Below are 23,613 nucleotides of genomic sequence, written 5' to 3'. Positions count from 1 at the left end.
TCCAAGCAAAAGCAGATTTTGCTTCCAGAAACGCTTCCTGATGATCTGATTCCTTTAATTGTTTGTCAAATGAAGAAAGGGAGAAGTAAATTTCCTTTCTTCTCTCTCTAAAACTGTCCTCACAAGGGTGTGAAGAGCCCTGTGTCTTCAGTGAGCTCTTTCTGCCCACATTCCACCCAGAGAGATGAGAAAAGGAAGACTGGATCACTGTCAAAGCAGAGCAGCTCCAGATTGGAGCAGCAGCCCTTCAAATAGGAGGTGCAAACTCTGAGTTTCTGACTGTTTTTACAAGTCTGTGCTTTGCCCAGGAGTCAGATTCCCACTGCACACCCCTGGACTCCAGGTTCACTGAGGCTCTGCATGTTCTTCCTGTAAACTGGTCAAAACCATTTCATAAATAATGGTTTTATTTAGGAAAATCCTGTGGGGTTTTTGTCTTCTGTTTGTTTTGTTGTGGTCAGGTTTTTTTTCCTGATCAATAAAGAGGAGAGTTAATTAGTTAAGATACAATGCACTGCAGGGGTTGGTCACATAAATCTTTTAGAGCAAATAACTCTGGCATTTTTTAATTCAAAAAAGTTTATTTCAAATTGTGTGTCTGGGGAGGTACCATCACGGCTATTTCAATTTTATATACGCTATAATTATTTAAATGACCTTTAATCTTACACCTTAGAAAGTCTAGAAGGTTTCATAGGAATGAACACCACTTAGAGGATTATCCTTGGGAAAAGCTCAGGGTTTTGGAAGGAATGGACTTTCTGAATTCTTCAGATCACATAAGTTTGGATTAATTAACAAGGGTAAAATACAGAGGTTCCTGGGAATGGCAGAAAATCCAAGCAGTAATAAGCATGATCCATCCAGATCCAAGTGCCAGGGGCTTTGTCCAGCTGTGACCGTATGATGTCCACGAGCTGCATGCTCATTTTCTGTTTATAGCAGCATTTAGGTTGTTAACCAGCCCTTCTTCATTTTCCTGAAGAATATGAAGAAGTTTTGCAAAAAACCAAAAAAGCTCACCATAAAACACTATTAATTTTTAAAGTGATTAGTACAGTCCTCACAGCTGGTGGCTCTCTGCTGTTTACAGCACAAGTGATCTGTCTGTTTATGTATTTATGGCAGGCCAGGTAGTGATGGATGTCAGGGGGCCATGGGGGCAGCTCCATCACCCTGGAGCAGAATCCCTGCTTCCCCCGGTTCCCCAGCCCAGGTCACCTCTGTCCCTCCACAAACTGCATGTTCTGCCTCTGCACCACTAAATTATACAAGCCAGGAGTCGTGCAACAGGATTAAATGCCTGTGATCTTTGAAAAGAAATCCGTGTCAGGTAACTCTCATTTCCATCCTTGGCTTTGACCCTTCAGGCTTTAATCAGTTTTCATTTTCAAGCTCATCTTTGAACCCACAAAGGCTCTCTTGTCAAAGGTGAGATATTATGTGTAATCACTCCGTTTCAAGAGCTGGGCTTTAAAATTAAAATAGCAGATATTCAAGTTCAGGGTAAGGACAGGAAAAGTCAGCCTTAAAACAAAAGTTAGCAGGACTTCTTTCTACCTCCTGTGTGCCATCCCTGAGCCCACGGCGCAGCCCTGGGCAGCCCTGAGGGACAGGCACAGGGCACCTCCTTTCCTGAGTCAAATTTCACAAATCCCAGCCTTGGCAGCTCGCCCTGTGCACAGGGCTTGTTTTAGCACGGGAGCAAACAGTTTAATTGCTCAGATTCCAGGCCCTGACCTCAACTAACCTTAATTAATTAATTAGATATCGGCACCAGGCATCAAGCCTGTAGGTGAGGGGAGGAAAAAGCTGCTATTTTGGAGCATGATCCAGGACCTTCATATTTGCCTTTGCCAGAGGAAGGGAGTGGGAAAAGTACTTGTTCCGACAAGACCTGTGCAGCTGAGGGAGATGTGAGCAGAGCCAGGTGTTGGGGCTGCAGCAGAGAAAGCTTTAGGGACCCCTTAGAGCCACCTCCAGTGCCTAAAAGGGCTCCAGGAGAGCTGGAGAGGGACTGGGACAAGGGATGGAGGGACAGGACAAGGGGAATGGCTTCAAATTGCCAGAGGGCAGGGTTAGATGGGATTTTGGGAGGGAATTCTTCCCTGTGAGGGAGGCACAGGTTGCCCAGTGAAGCTGTGGCTGCCCAATCCCTGGAATGTCCAAGGCCAGGTTCGATGGGATAGTGGAAGGAACCTGGGAACCTGGGACAGTGGATGGTGTCCCAACCCCTGGCAGGGTGGAACAAGATGGGCTTTAAGGTCCCTTTCAACCCAAACCATTCCATGATTCCATGATAACTTTGGACTCTGCTACAGCACCCGTCCTGCAGGAGTTCATGTGGCTGCTGTCACAAACTTGGGGTGCCTGCTGTCACCTTGGGGTGCCTGATGTCCATGTCCATGCCTGATCTGCTGAACAGCTGAACTGATGTTTTAGAAACTAAAACCACATCAAGGCAGCAGGGCTGCAGCTGGAATGGGTGTCAGGGACTGTCTCTAGCAGGGATTGGGGTCAGGTTGTCCAACAGAGCAAGGGTAATTTCAGGCAGAATTAACCCCAGGTAAAGGGTGTTTAGCCCCTCTAGGCATTCTGGATATTGAGGAGGGAAAGGTCCATTCAGAGGGCAATGCAGGAGAGGGGTTTAACTGGACACAAACCCCTTTTCCTGGTTGCAGCCTGTCCCTGGTGCCCGTGCCATGGTGAGATGGATGCCCAGGGGAGGTGCAGCAGTTCCTGTCGTACAGCCTGGGGTGGCTGTAACTCAGCAGGACAGAAGCTTGTTTGTCTGCAGGCTCGTGTTTGGGATATAACAGCTTCCTTTGGGAAGGAAAACACAGCTCACCTGAATAATTTATGGGTTTTCCTTAATTATTCAATAATAGGAGCCCATTCTTTGGTATTGAGATCCCAGATAAAATGCCAAGAGTATGTTATGTCTCTAAATCTTATTTTCAGGAGCAGTTTAAGGCCAGATTTTCAAGGTTATAAAAGCAACTTAAGATAGAGATAGCAATTTTCAGGACTAGTAATTAAGCCAGGCATCAAATTCCCAGGGAGCTCAACCTCTGTAGGCATTTAAATGTCTTTTGGCACCTAATGACCTTGGCATCTTTCTCAAGAACAGAGAACAGAGGGAATAGAGATGACTTCCTATGCCTGAATTGCAGTGGAAATTTTTATTAAGTTGGGAATGCAAAAATATCTTTCAGCATGTTTACTTTGTTAGCTGCTCTCTCATGATACAGAACAAAAAATGAGACTTGTAAAAAGCTGAAGTGACCACCAATCTTGTTGTTTTGGGGCTGTACAAATAAGTAATGCCATGTTTTTCTTCTGGTTCATTTAAAATTTTGTGTCTACGGTACCAACTTTATGTGGCATCATTAGAATGCCTGCACCAAAAATAACTTTACACTATTCATTTCTTAGAAGTCTGAAATGTGACTAACAAATGCTAAATCTTTTACGGGTTGTCTTCCCAGCTGTACACCACTACTGCCTTGGCAGATCCCCAGCATGGCTGGGACTCCTCTCTCTACTTTCTGTCCTCGAAATGTTTTCTGGATCAGAGCTTTTGACAAGTAAAGGGTGTGGGAGTGTCACGTTCCACAGCTCTGAATCATTAGGAAGAGGCTGGAGTAAATCAGCATTCCTGCTCTGACCACACTGCTGTTATCTGTGCTTGGGTTAGCTGAGATCTCCATCCATTTAATAAAAGATTTAATTTAGATTAATGCTTTAAAGTGTTAATTGAGGAGTTTTTTACATAAACAATCTGTTTTTAATGAAATATTGCTTTGGTTTATGGATTTATCTATATATGGGCATACTTGATTCATTTCAAAATCAAAATTTTAACTGAAACTATAACAACTTAATAGAACATTTTAATAAATAATAGGGAGTATGTAATAATAGAGAGTAGATAACAGGGAGTTGAAGAATAGGACAGGAATTCCCATAACCCTGGCATCAGGTTTATCTAGCTTCCACTGGGCATGTGCTGACCATACCCCACTCCAACTTGTGCTGTTCTAAACTTCTCCCTGATCACTTAAAATTAAGAACACTAATTATTTACAGAAATTATATGGTAAATAATTGTGCACAAAACCCATGCTTTTTTAAATTATAACCTGCTTGTTTTGATTCACAAAGAGGGAAAATTGGATGCTTTATTTAGGCTAAGTTATTCCCTACTATGAAGTGGTTTGAAGTAAAGTGCTGATTATTGCCCTATATAGAGCTGTGTTGAAATTTATTAAATACTTGAAGAAAGAGTCACAAGAGCATTGCATGGCACAGTTAGTGTTTGTTTGGAAGAGTCTGGAAGTGACCGCTTGGCTTGAAGGTTTTGGTCAAGAAAATCACCCAACACTGCAGTCTGGTATTACATTTTCTCTACATAAATCTCAGATCAGAACAGCCCTGCCTTGCTCACCTTAACTTGCATGTGGAAACCAAGGGAAAGTGAATGAAATGACAAAAATAATTTTTTGCCAGGCTCTTGCTTCAGAAGATAATTTCAAAAAATATCAGTTTTTGCAGTAGGTTTTTATAATGCCCAGACAAACAGCAGCAGTTCCTGGTACCTGAACTGCTGTGTGTGTTATTTGACAGCTGTCAATCAATCACTGTTGAAATTTACTTCTTTGTTATATGTGGTTTATGGAAAAAAATAGGACAGCATTCACACAGCCTGAGTGGACTTCATTAGCATATTGACAATAACATTGCACTCAGGGAGAGAAAAAAAGCATTAGGGGAGTTTGGCTTGCCTTCCACCCCAGAGTCTGCATGGAATGGGAGTATTCCAACCAAGGCATTGAATCTAATTCCCTAACTCTCTAGACTGATAGTGAAAATAGGAGAGGGAGTAGAGAAGGGATTATTTCAAGTGAGGGGTTATTGCTATTGGGACTGAGCAGGACTCTTGGGAGATGCCAGCCTGGCTTTTAGTTTGAGCATTTCACCTTCTTACTGTCTGACTTAGTCTTGAGGAACATGGTTATGGCTTTTGTCTGTGTTTTATTTTGCTGAGGACATTTGTCTTGACATATGTGAGATATAAATATATAAAAATAGATTTATAATATACTTGAATGGCTCAGTTAATATTATCAGGATGTCCAGAAGCAGTAGTGCAGCATCTCTGGTATAGATGGCTTTTGTCACCAGCTAAGTCAGCAGCACTTCTAAGTTGTTGCTTTTCACCTGTAGCAAAAATAGGGGTGATACCAGAGCCCTCTCCAGGCCAGTAACCAGGGACTCTTCACAAATTTCACTCTGCATGAACTGGTGTGTGCTAAGCTATTTTTTAAGGCTTTAAATGCACTGGCCAACCTGTTTGTGACTTTCCATATTGTAGTCAATACAGAGCTATGGTGCTTTTCCCAGCTAAAGACTGAAAACCTAGTTCCAATGCTTTGAAATTATTACTTATTACAAGACTCCAAGAGAAAAGCTTGTGATAGGAGGCCCAGCTTTGAAAATACAGCAGAATTCTTTTTCTGTGGTAGCTAGGGAACAGGCTTGACTATCAAGCTTATCCACATGTGTACATATAGATGTGCACATTTGAAATGCGTGTCTGTGTATTGTGAAGATTTTTTAATATATATTTATGTAATCACAGATCAGTATTTGTGTTTATATGTTGTATGTTTAATTGCATATTAAAAATTTCAGTTCATGCTAAATCATAATTCTTAAATGAAGAACCAAGGTTTTTCCTCCTTGCACAAGACATAACCTATAGAGTGTGCCAAGAAAAATACCACAGTTTGTGTGCCAAGGCACTGGAGTTTGTGCTGGTATAAAGAAGTTAAATATAACTCATTTTGTAAGATGTTGTTTAATGAAAATTCTTGCTTTTTTTCACACTGGTGCTGTTTATTTTTGTCAAACCCTGGCTGGTTTGTTAAATATCACTAAATGATATTTACAAGTTTGCAATGCTCCCACGGACCAGGTGCAAAGACTTTACGTATCTATCTAGCTATATTTTACATACATATATTCTTTATTATATATAATCAAAATGAGAAATTAATGACAAATTCCCACCTACCCATAATGAGGTATGTCACTGCACATTGAATGTCATCTTGTTGTATCTCTACTCAGTTTGTTGTTCAGGGAAGTGGATCAGACAATACACCCCAAAAAACTGAATATCCAGTAACTGTCTATGACACTTCACAGCAGATTAAGATTTGCAAACCTTCTCATGGACTCGTCTCTTGATTTTTCCAGAAACTTCTTCCCAATTCCCAACCCAACACAGCTGAGGTTTGAGTCCTGTCCTCTTTGCAGTCCCAGCCCTCAGGAAGAACCTGTGCTTGTGACTCTACTGCAATAATCTCTGTCTGTTTTCAAGTACCAGCCATAGGTACCTTCCCCTTGCCCATAACTCTTCATTTCTCACCCCTCTGCTCCCACATTTTCAGCGTTGATTTTGCAATTGGACTCTTCACCTGTGGACTGTGTCTGGGAGGCAAATTCCAACCCCAGACTGGGGAACCATGGACAGCAAGGAGAGCCATGAGATCATTGAGGTTACAAAAGACCTCAAAGATTAAGTCCAACCCTCAACTCAGCACCACCACCATGTTCACTATTAAACCATGTCCTCAAGTGCCACATCCACACATTTTTTTGACACTCCCAAAGATGGTGACTCCTCCACTTCCCTGGACAGCCCATTCCAGTGCTTGAGCACTGAACACTGCATTGTTCAGTGATTTACAAGGCTCTGTCTGGCTCGTGTTGCTGTTAACTTCAGCCATTGTCTGGTGGGAAGCTCAGCACTGTGGGAACTGTCAGCATCACTGCAAGCTCTGTGTCACAGGTGGCTTTTCAGCTGTTCTGGTGTTTTTCTTTAGGTATGTTAAAAGAAAACTGCATTTTCATCCAATAGTTTTCATGAATTATACACAGCAAATGATTCCCACATAATTTTTCCCAAATTGCCAAGTAAAACTGATGATGTCAGTTTAACCAATTACAGGAGAGCATCAGTCAAACACGAGTCTCTAAATATTTTCAGCTGCCAAATAGGTTAAACACAGCCATTTATGGCTGAGCATCTCAGCCTTTCCTTCTGTGGGTTTTCCTGCTTGGACTGCCCAGGACCTTCATGCACATGTGCAACTCCACCTGCATTATTTCTGAGCAAGATTAAAACATATTATGGGATGTATTTACATATACATATATGTGTGTGTGTATATATATATGTACACATATATATATATAAAAGTATAAATATAAAACATATATAAATATTACATATATACTATACACATAAATATATAAATAAAAAATATAAAATTATAAATATATATAATATGTATAGTTATATAAATATATCTTTATATAACTATGAATATATTAATATATTATATAACATATTTATATTATATTTAAATTATATGGTCATTTATATATTATATAAATATATGAGAGATATATGTATATATAAATTTTATATATTTATAGATATATATATCACCTAAGAGTACCTCAGGGTACATCAGTAACCAGTCTGCAAGGTCAGAGTCAATTTTTTCTGCTTAATTCTAAGCTATTTTAGATGATCCAAAGAGCAACTTATCTCATTCACCACATCACTGAGAAACTCTTAATTCTGGCATTCATGTGTAGTTGCTGCATCAAACAAGCTAAATTTATGACAGCAAGTCTAATTCCAGCCACGCTCTTGAGTTCAGTCCACCTGAGCACAAAGATGATTTGATTGATAGGAAAAATGTGTGATCTGTCTGTCTCTAGGGTGCCATCTTTTCCCATTGTCCCTTTGAGCTCTCAGTTCTGACACCACTGAAAACAAAGGGTCAGGTTACTGCTCAAAATGGAATGATTTTATGCCACTTACTAATGCAATTTCCTTGCAGGCAAGCCAAAAGAGGATGGAAGAGCTTGACATGCTTTTATACCCCTTGAAATGTGGGATTGAAGATCATATTAGCACAAACATATTTGCTCCATCTCTTTCTTCAAATGTATAGCTAATGTGTTCTAAAATTAGTCTGAATCAGGTTTCTCATAGAGTGTTTGAAAATTTTTTACCTTGATTTCTGACATGCGGTATCTGAGCTGTATTTTAAATTTAGTTATGAACAGAGACAGCCTATTGATAGACAAATGATACCTCTGGTGCCTTATCTTCCTGTTATTTTGACATTTTCCTTGTAATTGGTGACTGTGAAACGTGAGAATTAGCAAGATGGAATTACCTGATACAAGGAGAATGCAGTGAATTTTGCAACACTAAAGTGGAACAGAAATATATCCACAACCATTTTCCTATAATCATTTCAAGGTGGGTGTTTGTGTTTCAGAAACTGCAATTTATTCTTCATAGCTCCTTTCATCCAGAAGAAATGGACTACAAGGTGTTTTATAGACTGTGGTAATTTAACTTCCAGCAGTAATATAGGCACAACATGGCAAACAGACCTTCTGAGCTGGCAGAGCAATTAATTCATGATGAACATTGAACACCATGATGAACATTAAGCACCTCAGTAGCCCCAAAATGAAATCCACTGGAGACTGCTGACAGGCCATTTTAAAGTTAATCACATGCTTACAACCTTTGCTGTATGAAGGACTTCATTTTCCAGCACCAAACAGCTGAAGAAAGAGAAAATAGGGAAGACAGTGAGGAGTCACTCGCAGGTAAAAAGTTTTACACTTCAAAAATTACTGAAATGGCCACACTTACTTATGCTGTGCCAAGATGTGGCTATTTCCATTTGGATTTGTCACTGATAAGAACAAAACCTTGCTTACTCTTCTCTTTTGGTAAAGGGTCAATCTCGTGGTGTCAGTATGTTGAATTTTAGTATTTTAGGCTCATTCAGGACAGTCCCAACTGTTTCCCACAGGCAAATAAAAATGCAAATTACCACAAAGAAAGTGGAAAAAGTAAGAGCCAGCCTTCTCTTTTGTGGAGTTGGGGTTGTCACCAATCAAAGACAATGGAGGAAATTCCCTAAAATTATCTTTCTGTTTAACAGAGGTAGCTGGGAAAACGTGTCCTCCAGTAAGTGGCATCACTTATTGATGGTGTTAGAACTGTGGGTTTGAGTTCAGGGCTTTGGTGAGCAAAGGGAAGGAAATAAGGTGGATTGGGGCCAGATTTGGTCCCCTTAAATTCACCCAGTGGAAATATTTCAGGCACTGTGTGAGATTTGTGCACAAACAGTTGGTTCTGAGAGATTTCTGAATCCTTGAGAGGTTTCAGTGATAGAAAGTGTTTGGGATCTGGTTTGTATCCTTTTGTCTGTCTGATGGGTGTTTTGTGGATTTTTCCTATGTGAGCTTTGGATGACAGATTGTCTTCAATTTCAGTGAGACATATTCAGTCCTCTTGACAGTTCCTTTGGGTTTGTTTGGTTTTATATATAAACATATACATTTATAAAGCTATGTAGATTAACCAGTTGGGAAAAAAACCCAACATTTCTCTCATCATAATGAATATAAGAACTCTGAAAGAACTATCACACAAAATGAAGGATGGAGAGTTGTGTGCTGACTCTATGCTGACAGCAGTAAAAGTTTGGCAGAATACATTGAAACTTCTGTCATTAGAACTATTTTATTGCAGCTGGGAATAACAAGAACTGTGAGAACTGGTCATTAGAGACAATAAAAACATTGTTTGTTTTTTTTCCTCCAGATAGGTAAATCACATTTGGAGAGGTAATTGATAAGCTAGTGCTACAGAGTCAGCTGTAAATAAACCATCCATCCCAAAAATGATATATATACTTTCTTCAGTCACAATTCTAAGCCTCCATCAAAGATCTAATTTCCTTCCTTTAGCAGGGGAAAATACAAGCCTTTATCAAACAGTAATCCTTTTAACAGAAATGCCAATTAAAGCTACCCTGTTCTTTATGCTAGATGGGTTCTTACCATCTGTCTTGCAACTCTGTACTGTAAATAAGAAGGAAAATAAAAGGATTCTCAGTTTATTATAGCTTTAGCTGTAGAAAACAAAATTCAAGCATTCCCCTGATGTCAACAAATATCTTTCTTGGCACCCAGTGGAAGCAGGATTGTACTCCTGCACTTCTGCTTGAATTAATGAGTTTGGGCTTGGTGTTCAGGGTGCAGGGCTGAGAGCCTGAGTCCTGGAACCTGCAATTCAGGGCTGGCAGGACTTTCCTGTGGGCAAACAGACCTTTGAAACACCTTTGGCAGATGACACAACAGCCCCTGACAGGAGTGGCAGCAGCTAGAAAAATATGGAGTAAAAATTGTGGAGGTGGGGGCTGCAAATTGGGGGTTGGAAGTTTTGGTTCCTTTTCAACCCAAACCATTCCATGGTTCTGTGAAATGTCCCTTTACATTGCTGATTAAAGATTCCTTGGAACAAATCAGTAATTTCTCATCAGCTATATTAAGACCATGACTTATTTGGAAATAGAATGTCTTCTTAGACTACCAAAGCTCGGAGAAATCTTCTGTGCTTTCCTAAGAAGTTGCATCAGAGCAAGGTCCTGAATCATATTTCAAAGTAAAATCTCTGGCATGCTCTCCTTTCTCTATCCTGCCTGCATAACTGCCTGTTCTACAGCTCAAAATCAGGAGATGTGACAATGAACTTCATCCACACCAGATTAAAAAAGAAATGAGAGTCACTGCTTCTCAAAGCTACAGCCTATTTTCAGAAAAGTACCATGAAAATAATGAAAAGATGCTCAAGTCCTCTTTTCCTTTATGTGTAAGCCAATTTTAAGTATTCCATGACCCCTTTTCTTTGATTTTTTAGCGAGTGATTCATAAGTTTATTTCCATGTCCTGTGGGACTGATATTCTCACAAGCTTCTTCTGTTCTGGCAAAGGCCTGATCAGTTGGCCGAGAGAAAATTGCGCAGAAAAGCTGCAAGCCTCCAAATTTACATGAACTGACTCAAAATGGCATTAAATGTTACTGAAAGTGGTGTACAGAGATCCACAGAGATCGATTTTCCTCCTCTCCACCTTGGTTCAGTTCCCTGGGGGTTCCCCGGCTGCCTGGCAGAGTCACACAGGGCTGGCCCATGGTGAGTGTGGGACTGAGGGTGGTGGAAAGGGTTTGGTGGGTGGCCCTTGCTTAGGCTGGGACATTAATGCTGGCTTTGGTAGATGTCTCCATGATGAGTTCAGCAGGTTATTTTGGCTTTTTTTTTGAACTTTTTATGAATTTGCGAACATAAGGGCAGGGAGTTCAGAGAGTGATTGTGTGACTGGTAGAAAACCAAACATTTGCTCATTTCAAGACAAAACTGTCTTCTTTACTCAAAATACCTCCTTTAAACTCTTCTTTAGATTCAGAAAACGTTTTTTGTATCAGGCAGAATGGAAAAAAAACCTGGGTTTTTTTTTATCACCTGCATATTATTAGGCAGACCCCAATGCATTTATTCAAGATTGAATTAATAATGTTCTCATCAATGTTACATATCTTAACAAAAATACCTTTTGTGGGCCAACTTTTCCTTTTTCTCCCAGCTTTGTTTCATGGTTTTGCAGATTATTATTTCTGCTTCAGACACCTCTTGTGCAGACCTAACCACACATTCCCACAAATTCTGGGTGGGTCAGCACCTTCTCTGGGATTGGAAGATCAAAATTTCAACTCCCCTTGGCACTTGAGGAGTGCAGCAGGAGCCAAAGGACTTCTCATCCTTTTAATAACTCCTTTAACTCTCCCATCTCCAGTTTGATGGTTCCTGTTTTACTGCAGAGTGAGCTTTCCTCTTAAAGTTAATGACACCCTTTGTTTCTAAGTATGCAGTAAATTGGTCCCAAGGTGTCTTATGACTTTGACTTGTTGCAACATCCACCCCATTTCTTGCACAGCTTCTCTCATATTAAAGCATCCCTGCCATGTTTGTGGCAGTGATGGGGTTTCTGTGTCATGCTTGTGATTGTGTCATTGTTAATTAACAATTTGCACATCTGCAGTGTTGAGGTGTGTGCACTGCTGTGTGGACCTAACTCAGACAAAAGTTTTATTAAGGAAAAAGTCATTATATGCATCATGGAAGTTACTTTCTCATTGAAATAGGAGGAGAAGACGATAAGTTATTCAACATAAAATGTGATGTATTGAAGTAAATGAATCCTGTTCATCAGATCATGCTTTCTTTTCCACCACAGCATCCCAAATCTTACAATAAGCCTGAGGAATATTATGTGTTTTCCAGACAAAAGCAATCTGAAATATCAGATTCATAATCTGGTCGAATTGTGCTGCCTAGGAAACCTAATGGTACATAAGGATCAGTGTTATGTGATCTGGCGTAGCAATGGATGACAGGATGTTCCTAAGCCAAAAGAATCCATGAATATGTGTAGCTAAAGAGAACCAAACCTGTGCTGTAAGGGTCTGAGGAGAATATAAAGGACTTCAGTTCCCTTTTCAGCAATGTGTAGGAATGCACTGATCATCCATGTAAATATGAAATATTTTACAAAGTAAAAATACGAAAAAATATCATGGAATGAAAAATATCATAGAATGTTTAGACGTGTCTTCCTATGGGAAATTTAAACCCATTCAGGGGAAAAAATAAAAAAGCAGATTGCACCTTCCAAATGCTCTAACTCCTGCACAAGACACATAGGCTTTAATTTCACAAGAAGTTCATAACAATGCTACAGGTGCCAGTTCATACAAATGAAAAGAGAAATTGCAGATCCTCTGGTGGAGTGCCTGTTCTGGTAAGCCATGCTAGTGTTTTGGGCATATCACTTGGCACTCATAAATAATAATAAAAATACAAATAATAAATAGTAATTAATTGGAAGAATGTAGTATATAAGAAGGAAACAAGGCAAGTGGCTTTCTTGCATAATGAATATAAATAATACCACAGTGAGAGTTTTGACAGTCTTTCTCAGTACCACTTTCTGAAGCCTTTTCTCTGAATGGTCTGCTTGGCCTGTCATTCATGTGGCTTTTGAGATAAAACAGCCTTCCTCATGCAAGCACTTGGGGTAATTACTGAGGCCACTGCTTAAATAACTCTGCTGGAGTGGCTCCATCTGTGGATGGCATGAGCCCACAGAAAATTATTCACTACACTTGTAAGGAGAAAAAGAGAGACACACAGGAGCATTGCAGATAACCTCAGGGCTTGGCAGTAGGTCTGCAACAATTAAATAAAAGATTTTCTGAAGGTGACCCTGTGGATGTTCATTCCTTACTCCTGTCAACAGTGGACCATGATGACAAGGCGGGCAGAAGGTAGTAATGAGACAGTTTGATTGATCAGTGAATGTCAAATTAATTCAGCTGGAAGCTTGCCAGAGCAAAACACAAAACTGCACAGTGGAATAAATAGAAGAGTGGATTTGATACTTTGGCTAGAACAATGCCTTGAAACCATCAAAAGGATGTCTCAGGCAGGAAAAGTTAAAAAATGAATTCTGTAATGAATTATTTGTCATTCAAAACAAATTCGGTTTTACAACAGAAGATAAAAAGGAGAAGCAAATCTTAGCAGGTTTGCCAAAAGGAGAAGCAATATCTTAGAGAAATGTTAGTGGTACAGATGACGAATATTCATTTATCTTTAGGCAATCTGAAAATTCAGCCTTTTAGATTAAAATCAAAGGAACCAGTCTGGAGTATTCAGTAATTTAAAACATAAAGGAAAAGAGCCTTTTTTTCACCGTGTTTTATATGTACAGGCACGAATCATTTTACAGAGCTTCTTCAGAATCGATCTTGAGAAGATTGGTCTATTAAATATATTTATCTGGATTTGATTGCAATCATTTATGAAATGTTTATGGTCTTGTGGTGTATGCACAGAGGGGAACCCTGGCTTGCTGAGCCAGTGGCAAAGCTTCCCTGACTTCACAAGGTGCTGCTACATCTACAATTGTTCCTCTTGAAATCAGATTTTTACCTGATAATTAAATATAGTGGCTATGCTCCAAGTTAATTCAACCCATTTCACTCCTATTAGCACAAACCAATATTCACTTCCTTAACAATACTCTTTCTTGAGAAAAGGTCTCCACAAAACTTGTGCCTCAGTAGAGCTCACTGCTGCTGTAAGGCAGCTCCTTTTCCAGGGTGGCTGCACATCCAGAAAACTTTCTTGCTCATGGGTGTTATTTGTCATTGACATGATGGGGTTGGGAAGGAGGGGAATGGAGAGCTCAGGGCAAGGGGCAGGAAAACCTTCAGCACACCCCTATCACTTGTAGCATCCCACCTGCTTTTCCCCATGCTTCTGTCAGGTGCTGTCTTTGCAACCAATTTTCTGACACCAAAAAGCTGGCTCAGTGAATGTGAAGTCTGCACAGTAGTTATGCCAGCACAGAGTTGTATCAGCTGCTGGCAGCCCATAATTACATAGCTGCACACTGTTAAATGTTCTTTTTCACAGCACAAGTGGCATTGTCCTATATAGACTGCAAATGTAGTTATAGCAGGTTTTTTCTGATGTGAACTCATCCTTGAGTGGGACCTTGCTGCCATTTCCCACAGGTTTGTTGTTTATGCTGCAAGTGCGAGGCAGCAGAGAAAGATTGCTAGCTAGGCTTCATTATCAGCCCTTAATGCATCTGCTGCTCTGCTGCAGGTAGAAGAATTTTCCTTCCAAGTGCAATGCTGATGTTGAAAGCACAGAGAGAGCTCATATAACTAGGGTTAGTTCAATTGCTCAGTGTCTCCTGGGAATTTTCATGCCATCACACTTGTAAATTAATTTCCTTTGGCTATTCCGTGCTCCACTTGTGTTAATTTTCTATGAACATTTCTACAATATGGTTTTATCAATTAAAATATTCATAGGATGACTCTTTCTAGACCAAGGCATATTTGCAAGGTCGACTCTGGTACTTGCTCAAGTACTTATTTTGAAATCATGAAGTGCTCTTGCATTGTATGTAAGAAATCCTTGTTTTTAAAAATGCCCATTGAAAACAGTGGCAGATTAGTGAGAAATTTTGCTCCAGTGTTTGAAGAGTCTCAGGGCTCAAAATGTACCTGCTAACACCAGGAAATTCTGATGGTAAAGCTCTTTGTGCAAGAGCCCCAGCACCTTCAGATATACCATAAATCAGGTTTTGTATCTGGAGGAATAGCAGTAAATTCCTCAAGGTGATTTTCTTGTGAGTGGCCAAACCTGGAATTTTGATACTGCAAAGGCTCAAAGCTGGGAGCTCATTCTGCCCAGTGCAGAAGGAGCAAGAGGAGAGCAGTGGTGGGACACAGTCCCGTGGATTCTCCCCACAGGCAGCACTCACATCCACTGGTGCTATTCTGTCACCACAGCAGGACTGCTGTGAGCACATCTGGGCCTTGGGGCACAGGCTGGAGGGTGGGTAGGAGCAAGACATGGGAATTCAGCCACCAGCTTCAGTGGAAAACAGATTGAAGGTGCTGTCTTTTTATGCATTTATCTGCAGTGATTAATTTTTCAGGGAGTCAGGGCAGCCAGCTGCCACTGAGCTCTGTGTTCTGGGCTCCAAGTGTTCGATAGCTTCCCAGCTGGAGAAGCCTTTGTCCCCACCTCATCTCTTTTTTGGTCATTCCCATTATCACTTGATAAATATCTCATGACCTGATGCTCTGTTTTACCCAGACCTGCACCTCAGAGACCTCCTTGCAACTTCTGCTGTCCCAAACCCAAGAATGTAATGCATCAATAAAACAAAATAATGACTTGATGTGCCATGAAGTGAGACCTGCAATACCCTTGGTATTGTGTGTTAGACACATTGCAAACCATCACAGACTGCAGGGTTTAGTGGCTTGCTGCAGTTCTACTGAAAAACTTTTTTCACCTGAGTAGAAATTTGTCATATATTGTGGAATAATAAGTCAGCCTGATAGAAGACATAGCCTCTTGATGTGATCTGTATAATTATACAGTGCCTATTACATTATTTACGTGTTGTTTCTGCAGCTGTAAGGGTATCAAAACTCTTGTTTGGGCACTGCCTGCCCTTGGTGAAAGCTCCTGGGTTTTAGATGGTGGTCAGCACATCCTGTTAGGGCAGTGGAATGACTCAGGGTAAGAAGCTACCACATAAATTGCAGGCAGCCAGTTTGAATGTCCTGAGTAGAAGCCTCATCTCTGATTTCCTGAACCACCTTCAAGAAATGCCAATTTCTTACTACTATGGGGGGAAGCTCAGGAGTCATTTGGGTGCCTGAGCAAAGGGCTTAAACAATGCATCCTGTGCAAAGGGCCAGAATTATCCCTAAAACTGCAGAGCCCATCTTTCCTCCAGGAGCAGACATCTGCACATTGATAAAACTCACCTGACTTAGTTTTGGCACTGAAACCATCTCTTGGTTTCAGAGAAGATGCAGATTCCTACATGTGCAGGAAAAGGCACCATACCACAGTTCAACTTCCAAGAATTTCCACAGCAAGTTATTTCTGAGAGATTTGGATCTTTTAACTCTCAAGGCAGGAAACCTGCTGCTTTTCAAAGTAACAATTTTGTTTGTCTGAGTTTGCACCTCTTGCAGTCTGTCATCAAATGCAATGGGAAGGATCTCAGCCTACCCACTGCCTCAAAATTCCACCTTTTCTTTCTTGGAATAAAAATAAGTATGTTTCTCTCCAGTTCATTTACAATAATATCCTCCTCTAATATTTATTGTACATGCTCAAAATTTTTACTTGGTCTTAATTTCCAGATAATGTCCTTATGCCCATGTGATAATACTTTGATTTTCCAGCTGATATGCATTTCTCATAATGCAGCACTTGAATGCATAGCCATGGCTCTGAACTTTGAAGAGGTATCATAGGACTGGAATGAACCTGAAAGTTCTTTAAAAGCCTCTCTTATCTTAAAACACTTCATGCAAAAAATCAAGTGCAAAGCATTCCATTGATTAAATATTATTTAGCATGTTTGAATAGCTTTCCAAAGAAGCCACATATCTAAAATTTAGTCACATTTCTGTAAGCCTGTGCTGGTGTTTCTGACATGATTTTTATTAATATTAAAGGAAGGGAAATTATTTTGATTTTTCCCAAGAGAAAGAGCAGGTTTTAATGTGGTGAGAGGACAAGCATTTGCTGAGATTTCTGTTGCTGTGACTCATTTACTGATCCCACTCTTTCAGTAATTAGCTGGGATGATTTCTTTTTCTGCCGCTTGGCATTCCCAAAGCGTATGAGGGAAACCCTGGTGGTTTCTGTTTGCAGCAGCTGAGAGGAGAAGGGTGCTGGGTCACCCTGAGCACAGACTTTGGCCTCATTCCCCACCTGCAGGGTGGGTGCTGTCCCCTCACCCCCAGCCCATTGAAGGGTCAGGTCCCAGCAGATGGATTTGGAGGTGGAGTGCTCCTGCCAGGGATGTGGCATCCCAGGAGGGTCACCTCTGGGGAGGGAACATTTAAAAGCATATGGGAGGAAAATGCCACTTTGGGAGGGTTTTGACACCTTGAGTTTCTAAATTGGCAGTTGGGTATGAGGAGAGATTACTGCAGGGAGGTTTTCCCCTTCTTCTGAAAAATCCTTGGCTGCATTTTGCAGTACAAAGCAATTTTTAAGTGCAGGGAGGGTGAAGGGAGAGAAGCATTAAAGATAAGGATTATATTAAGGGAAGTGGCCAAGTTTGGAGCCACAGCAGCATGACAAGATTGAGGTAGAAGAGCAGAGACTGATTTTTGATGTGGGATAATTTGACTTAAGACCGTGACTATCACTCCTAGTTTTACATATTGTAATGAATGCAGGCATGCAGCAAGAACAGTTTGGGAGCATCTGATACATGAAAGCATGAATATGATATTAGGTGCTTTTAATTGCTGGATTTTTGGTGTCTTAGGCTCTTTTTAAATAATTTCCATAGTTATTCTTTCTTAAGAAGCTATAAGGGAGCTCCTTCACTCTCCAGAGCATGTTGGACGTGGAAATGTGGAAAGCAATTGAATTGTTTCTATACTGTGTGCTAGAAAACGACTTATTTTGTACAAGAGCAGCTTTTGTAAAGCTTCTCCCTAATTAAGCCACTTCAAGCACCCTTCTGAGCTCAGTGTATACTGGCCTAGGTTCAAGATCTGCTCAGTGCAGAGGAGGGGCACCAGGGAACCCATCACAGGTCTCAGGCACACAAACCCATCTGCTCCTGCCCTGACTTCAGCCTCAGCATCTGAGGGGGTGGCTCCAGGTTGCCCCCAGTTCCTCTGTGGCCTCACAGACTCCCAGCTGCCTGGGAGCTGGGAAAATGGAGATTTCTACCCATTATACACATTGTTCTCAGCCAGGACCATATTCCATCCAGATGTGCTCTGTTAGGGGTTGCAGTGAGTGGGAAGAAACCCTTTAAATACAATCCTGCTTCACCAGTACATCTGTCTCCTCTTACTAATATCTGCCAGTCCCCAATAGCCTGATTTATGTGGGTGCTGCTCTCCCCAGACTTCATTGCAATTAAATAGTTACAAATTGTATGAAAATTTAGTCACAATACTGCAAAATTTTCCATAGGATATTCTAAAGGAATCTTTTCATATGAAGCAGAGGGGGGAAAAAAGTGGTAGCTTCACTTAATTCAAATGGAGATGCTTGATGTGCTGATATTCTTGAAAGATTTCTGTCAAAAGCTTAAGTTCAGCTGTAAATATTTCTGTCAAAAAAATACTTGAGCTGCAGTGTTGAGGAGACAAATACTAATCTTGGGACTTTGGGGAGATGCATTTATTGAACAAATGCTTATAAAAATTAGGGCAGTTCTAAATAAAGTTGATATCTGCAAACACCACATTAAATTAAAAAAAAAAACACAGAGAATTTTTTGTCTTTAAGTGAAATAAAATGGGTAATAGGATGCCCCTTTGCAGCTCATTTGCTGACATTTGAGAAACTTAAACACACCTGTGAAGGATTCTGGCTAAAAGAAGGGTTGCACTTGAGCAGCTCTAGAAGCAGGGCTGGTGATTTGGAACTTTAAAATTATGGGAAGAAAATCTTCTTGCAGGAAGAGTCAAGGACAAACCTGGAGTTAAAGGGAATTGAATCAGAAATCTTTTGTAAATTCTACTCCCAGGCTCCTTAAGAAAGTTTCACAGATGTAAGGAAAAATAAGTCCTTGAGCTTGATGCCCACCATTCCTGAGATGCCTGGTGAGTACTTTTATTGTGACTGTGTTCATGTTTTTATGACTTGCGAGGAGCTTCAAATCTTTGATCTCGTGTAACAAAATGCAATCCTGGCAGAACACTGAGGAAGGCGCAGGAGCCACTGGGGAGCTTTGTCAGCTGAGGTGGCTCTGCTCGAGAGGGTCCCAGCACAGGCTGCACAAAGAGCAGCTTTGGGAGCAGGGAAACCTCCAAACAAACATCTCTTTCTGATCTCCAGAAATCTGCTTTTGGATAGGGCTCCCAGGTCTCCTGATACAATTCCCCAGCATATTCAAGAAGAAACATCCAGGTTTCTGATGGAGATTATTCTGTCTCTAAATATTGACAGATTTTCCTTGCCAGAGACATCTCACACCTGAGCAAGGGGGGAAAAAACACATATCAAAATGGTCTTTGTCTCTTTTTTCTTTTTTTAATAATCTTAAATAAATGAAAGGTACTTTGTGTAAAATAAATTATTAGGAAAATAAGCTTTCAGTGCCACAGTACCCAGTTCTCTACCATGGATATTCATAGAATGATATTCAGCTCTAAAACACAAATATTAATGAAAAAGAGGATATTAATAAAAGCAGCCTTCTCATATTTAGGTTGTTTTTGCTTTGTTTTTTTTCTTCAAGTTGCAGAGTTATTGCTTTGCAAAAGCCATTAAATAGCTCCTGTAACTGCACTCTCTGTTGGAGAAGGATGTCATGTCTAAAAATGTTGTCACCTTCAAAGTACTGTGAAAGTCAGTCAGGGCCAAGTTATTTTAATCAGGCAGTGCTGGAAGTTGTGGGTAGAATCATAATGGGGAAAGCAACATTTACCTTTATATGGCCAATGCAGTAATCCTGGCTCCTCTGGGGAGTCACTCAGAATTATGGGGATGGTGAGATTAGTGTATTACTAAAGCATTTGACAGCAACAACAGCTACAGTGTTGGCTCTCTAATGCATTAATAATACTTAACATTTCCTAGTTGTAAAGCCCCTTTTTTTTTTACAGGTTTCTTGTGCCTGTCCTTCCTCACAGCAGCCAGCTCCAGCTGGCTTGAGACATGGAGGGATAGGAAAGTTTTCTTAGCAAAGTGATTGATTGAGGTGAGGTTGGGGCTCCTGTGGGAGACAAAGGAGGCTGCCAGGTTCGTGCTTTGGAAAATGCCACTGAACAACAGTCAGGTTTTTTATAAAAGAAGAGACCTTCTTGTTTGGGAGTGATGTGACACTGTGCAGGAAGAACCTGATGGTGATTCTCAGATGAAAGGTTAATAAGGAGTCATTTTGTACCAACATAAAATTCAGCTTGCACTGATGGCTTCTCCATTTGGAAAGCTCTTTTTTTTTTTTTTTCCTGCAGAGGAAATCACAATAGGTGAGAGCTGGAATGAAGGAGATTTCTTACTCATTCTCCTCCAACTAACCCCAGGCCTCTCAATTTACACCTTGTGCTGCTTTCTCTCATTTGCTGCATTTGCTGCCCCCTCCAGCTCTGATGCCAATTGTTAAATTTTCAGAGGCTTTGCTAGCAGAGTCCCATCTCACTCATGGAAGTTCTGTTCCAGATTTATTTATTTATGCACAAAAGCTTTTTTTCAGGAGGAGCACTGACCTGAGCAGGAGGTTCTGTGACAGGGGCAGGATTGCTGGCAGGCACAGGAGAATGCACAGCTCACCCAGGGCCTGGGTGTTGCAGGGAGAGCTCTGCTCAGGCTGGGGTTGTTTTGCAGGGTTCCATTAACAGCATTCCCACCCCAAGCCTTGTTTTGTCCCAGAGCCCCAAAGAGCATCCTGTGCCCACCCAGCCTGGGTAATTAGCCTGGCTTCCTTGGCCCCTGCCCCCCAAGCCAAGGCTGCCAGTCTCCCTCCTGTTCCCAGCCAGCTGAACAGCCCTTCATAGTGCTCTAAATTGACTTTTTGGGAGAGCTGCAGTTCACCTATTCTGCCTGGCTGCTCTGCTAACAAGGCTCAGCTGCCTTCTCCGGGCCTTGACAGGCTGGAGAAGGATTTTCAGGGCTTGGCTGAGTTCACAGGCTGTGGAACAGCTGCCAGTAGTACCTGAGGGCTTCTGTCAGTGGCTTCATCTCTCCTGTGAGAGCCTTCCTGTGCATGTCCAAAATAAGCACTTTTCTTATTGAAAAAGAGATGAGTGAATGCTCCCTCACCATCCCTAAAACCTCTTCCCCCTTCCTTGGCTTCTCACAAAACTATCCAAGAAGTGTGGCAAGGAAAATAATGAACCTGTGTGTGGTATTTTACTGCTGTTTTCTAACTGTGTATACTATGTCAGATATATTGAAAGGAATGGGATTTATAACACTATTATGGTTCTGATAGTTGGCCCTGTTTATGGCTAATCTTATTTTTTTCTCTGAGCTCCCCTGTCCTTTGTTGCACTCTGATTATATATTATTTTTTTTTTTTGCAATGTAGTGATATCAATCTCTAGGAGGCAATGTTCAGTCACAATTAGAATTATTAGATGGCACTATTTATAAAATGAGGCCAAAGTGACTAGGTAGTTATTTCCTTTTTTTTTTTTTTGTAGTTACAGACTCATTAGAGGAGCCTCATCCACTTGTAGCAGGCAGGCCAGAGCACACCTTATTAGTGTTTAGTAGGTGAAAATCCTGGCATGAGGCAGCAGAGGTTAGTTACAGATGTATTTTGTGATAGATCTAAAGCTCTCTATTTTAACACTTGCTCTAAAGTAAAGCTGCTGAACCATGGCTCTGTATTGCAGTACATTAAAATGCAATGGTAATTACCCTCATTATGAGAACATCTCCTCACATCTCTTGAAATCCTTGCTTAAAAATGTATTAAGGGGGAGCACACCACTCATGCAGTCCACAGAATGTGGGGGTGAAGGGTAGGAGTGCAAAAGTACATTTATGGACAGCAGAGGTGGTGAAGAAATGTCCCTCCCTGGCTGAATTCTACTGCAAAATGCCATCTCAGGAAAGGTCTAATTCAGCATTCACAAGTCAGAAGTTTCCTTTGTCCTCCCTGGAATCAGCACTCGGAGAGTCCCAGTGGCCCCTTTGCCTTACCCAGGCCTGGTACAGGAGCGACAATTAAAGGGTTTTTGTGCAGGTGTGTGCTCACCTGGAGCTCCCTCACACAGGTTCCCTTCTGGGGGTTCTGAGGTGACAAAGTGGAAGGTGGTTTAGCTGGAAACAGGGCTCATTAAAAGCCAGGTTTGTGTTTCCAACCTGCCCATGCACACAGGGGAGAAACAGTTCCTGTGCCTAGTGTGTAACCCACAGGATTTGGTTTGAAGAGCTTTAGCAGCCTGGAGACAAAAGAAGGAAGCTTTAATTAGCAATAAAACAAGCAGACTTTCAGCCACCCTGTACTTGGTGGGATACAAGAAGGCCTTGCAGTAAGAAAAACCCTTGATCTACTGAGTTTCCATATCTGCCACCTCCTAGGAAAGCTGTTCTATTGAGTGAGAGAACAAAAATAGGATATATCTCCATCCTGAGCAGTGCTAGTGTGTTCTGCAGTGTGCTTCCTAGCAGGGGACAGCAGTTTGATAAGGATCAACATCTGATCCTTCCAGTGCTGTGGAAAACTTTGCTGACATTTCTGTGCCTTGCAGTTTGCTGCTCCTTCGGAGCCTCCAGGAGCTGTATGAGCTGAAAACCAGTCAGCTGGGTAATTGTGGTAATTAAAAGAGATGTAAACTTTCAAAGTAGCTGACACTTAGTCATTACACCAAGCTGTCATGGTTGACTGAGCTAACGTTAATTCCGATATCCCATTATATCTTGCTGATATCAGTTTAAAAGATAGCTGCTGTGTTTCTCCAGCAACTTGCAGCTACAGTCATAAAAGTATTGATTGCAGTAGGATTTGACAGATGTGAGATGTATTTAAGAGAAATTGTGCCATAGATATTCTGTTGCCTCAGCTGCTCAATGCTGTATGGATTCCAGATACATCCTTTTGGATTTCACTGGTGAAGTCCTGTGGAATCTGCCTGGGAGGGGCAAGACAGAAGAAACACCTTCTCCTGGGCTGTATTTTTAGTTTTCTTAGCATAGATCTCTTTGATTTTTTGTACCTGAACTACAAAGGTGCTGGGGAATGAGAGAAAAATCAGGTTTTAACCAACTTAGCCATTTTCTTTGAGCCTTCCCCACATGCTAAGGTACAGACCTCAGCTGAAGTGAAGTCTTCTAATTGACTTCAGCAAGCTTTGATGGAGGGGCTGAGCACTGAAGTTTTCCATTCCCTGGGAATTATCTACATATTTAACAGGTATTTTATCTTGTCTTCTTGCTGGCATCCCACTGATTTCTCAGCAGTGAATTATTATTTTTAATGCCTTATTAGATTTCTGTAGGTACAGAATTCCCAGCCTGTGGAAGCTGATGGGAGCCATGCAGGAGCTATGGAAAATTCTCATTTAGAGGATATAAACTCTGTGGAAGTGGCAAGTGGGGTTCTCACAGCAGCCTTGGTTCTTACCACTGGCTG

General features: G+C 41.1%; 1 protein-coding gene across 2 annotated transcripts in view; it reads left to right on the top strand.

Annotated features, from left to right (window-relative positions):
* The window catches only part of TAFA1 (TAFA chemokine like family member 1), a 211,224-nt gene that overhangs the window by 95,280 nt on the left and 92,331 nt on the right, over positions 1–23,613 (top strand). The window contains exon 1 of one of the 2 annotated variants that reach the window (XM_058031825.1): positions 19,001–19,132. The exons of the other annotated variant lie outside the window; for it this stretch is intronic. Coding sequence (XP_057887808.1) covers positions 19,108–19,132 — 25 coding nt within the window. The 5' untranslated portion in view covers positions 19,001–19,107. Of the gene's footprint in view, positions 1–19,000; positions 19,133–23,613 lie in introns of those variants that run through there. 2 annotated transcript variants of the gene reach the window in all.

This window comes from Melospiza georgiana, chromosome 11 (assembly GCF_028018845.1).
Source record: "Melospiza georgiana isolate bMelGeo1 chromosome 11, bMelGeo1.pri, whole genome shotgun sequence".
Classification (NCBI taxonomy): Eukaryota; Metazoa; Chordata; class Aves; order Passeriformes; family Passerellidae; genus Melospiza; species Melospiza georgiana.
The sequence above is the reverse complement of the archived record's forward strand: the minus strand, read 5'-3'. Positions and strand labels throughout refer to the sequence as shown.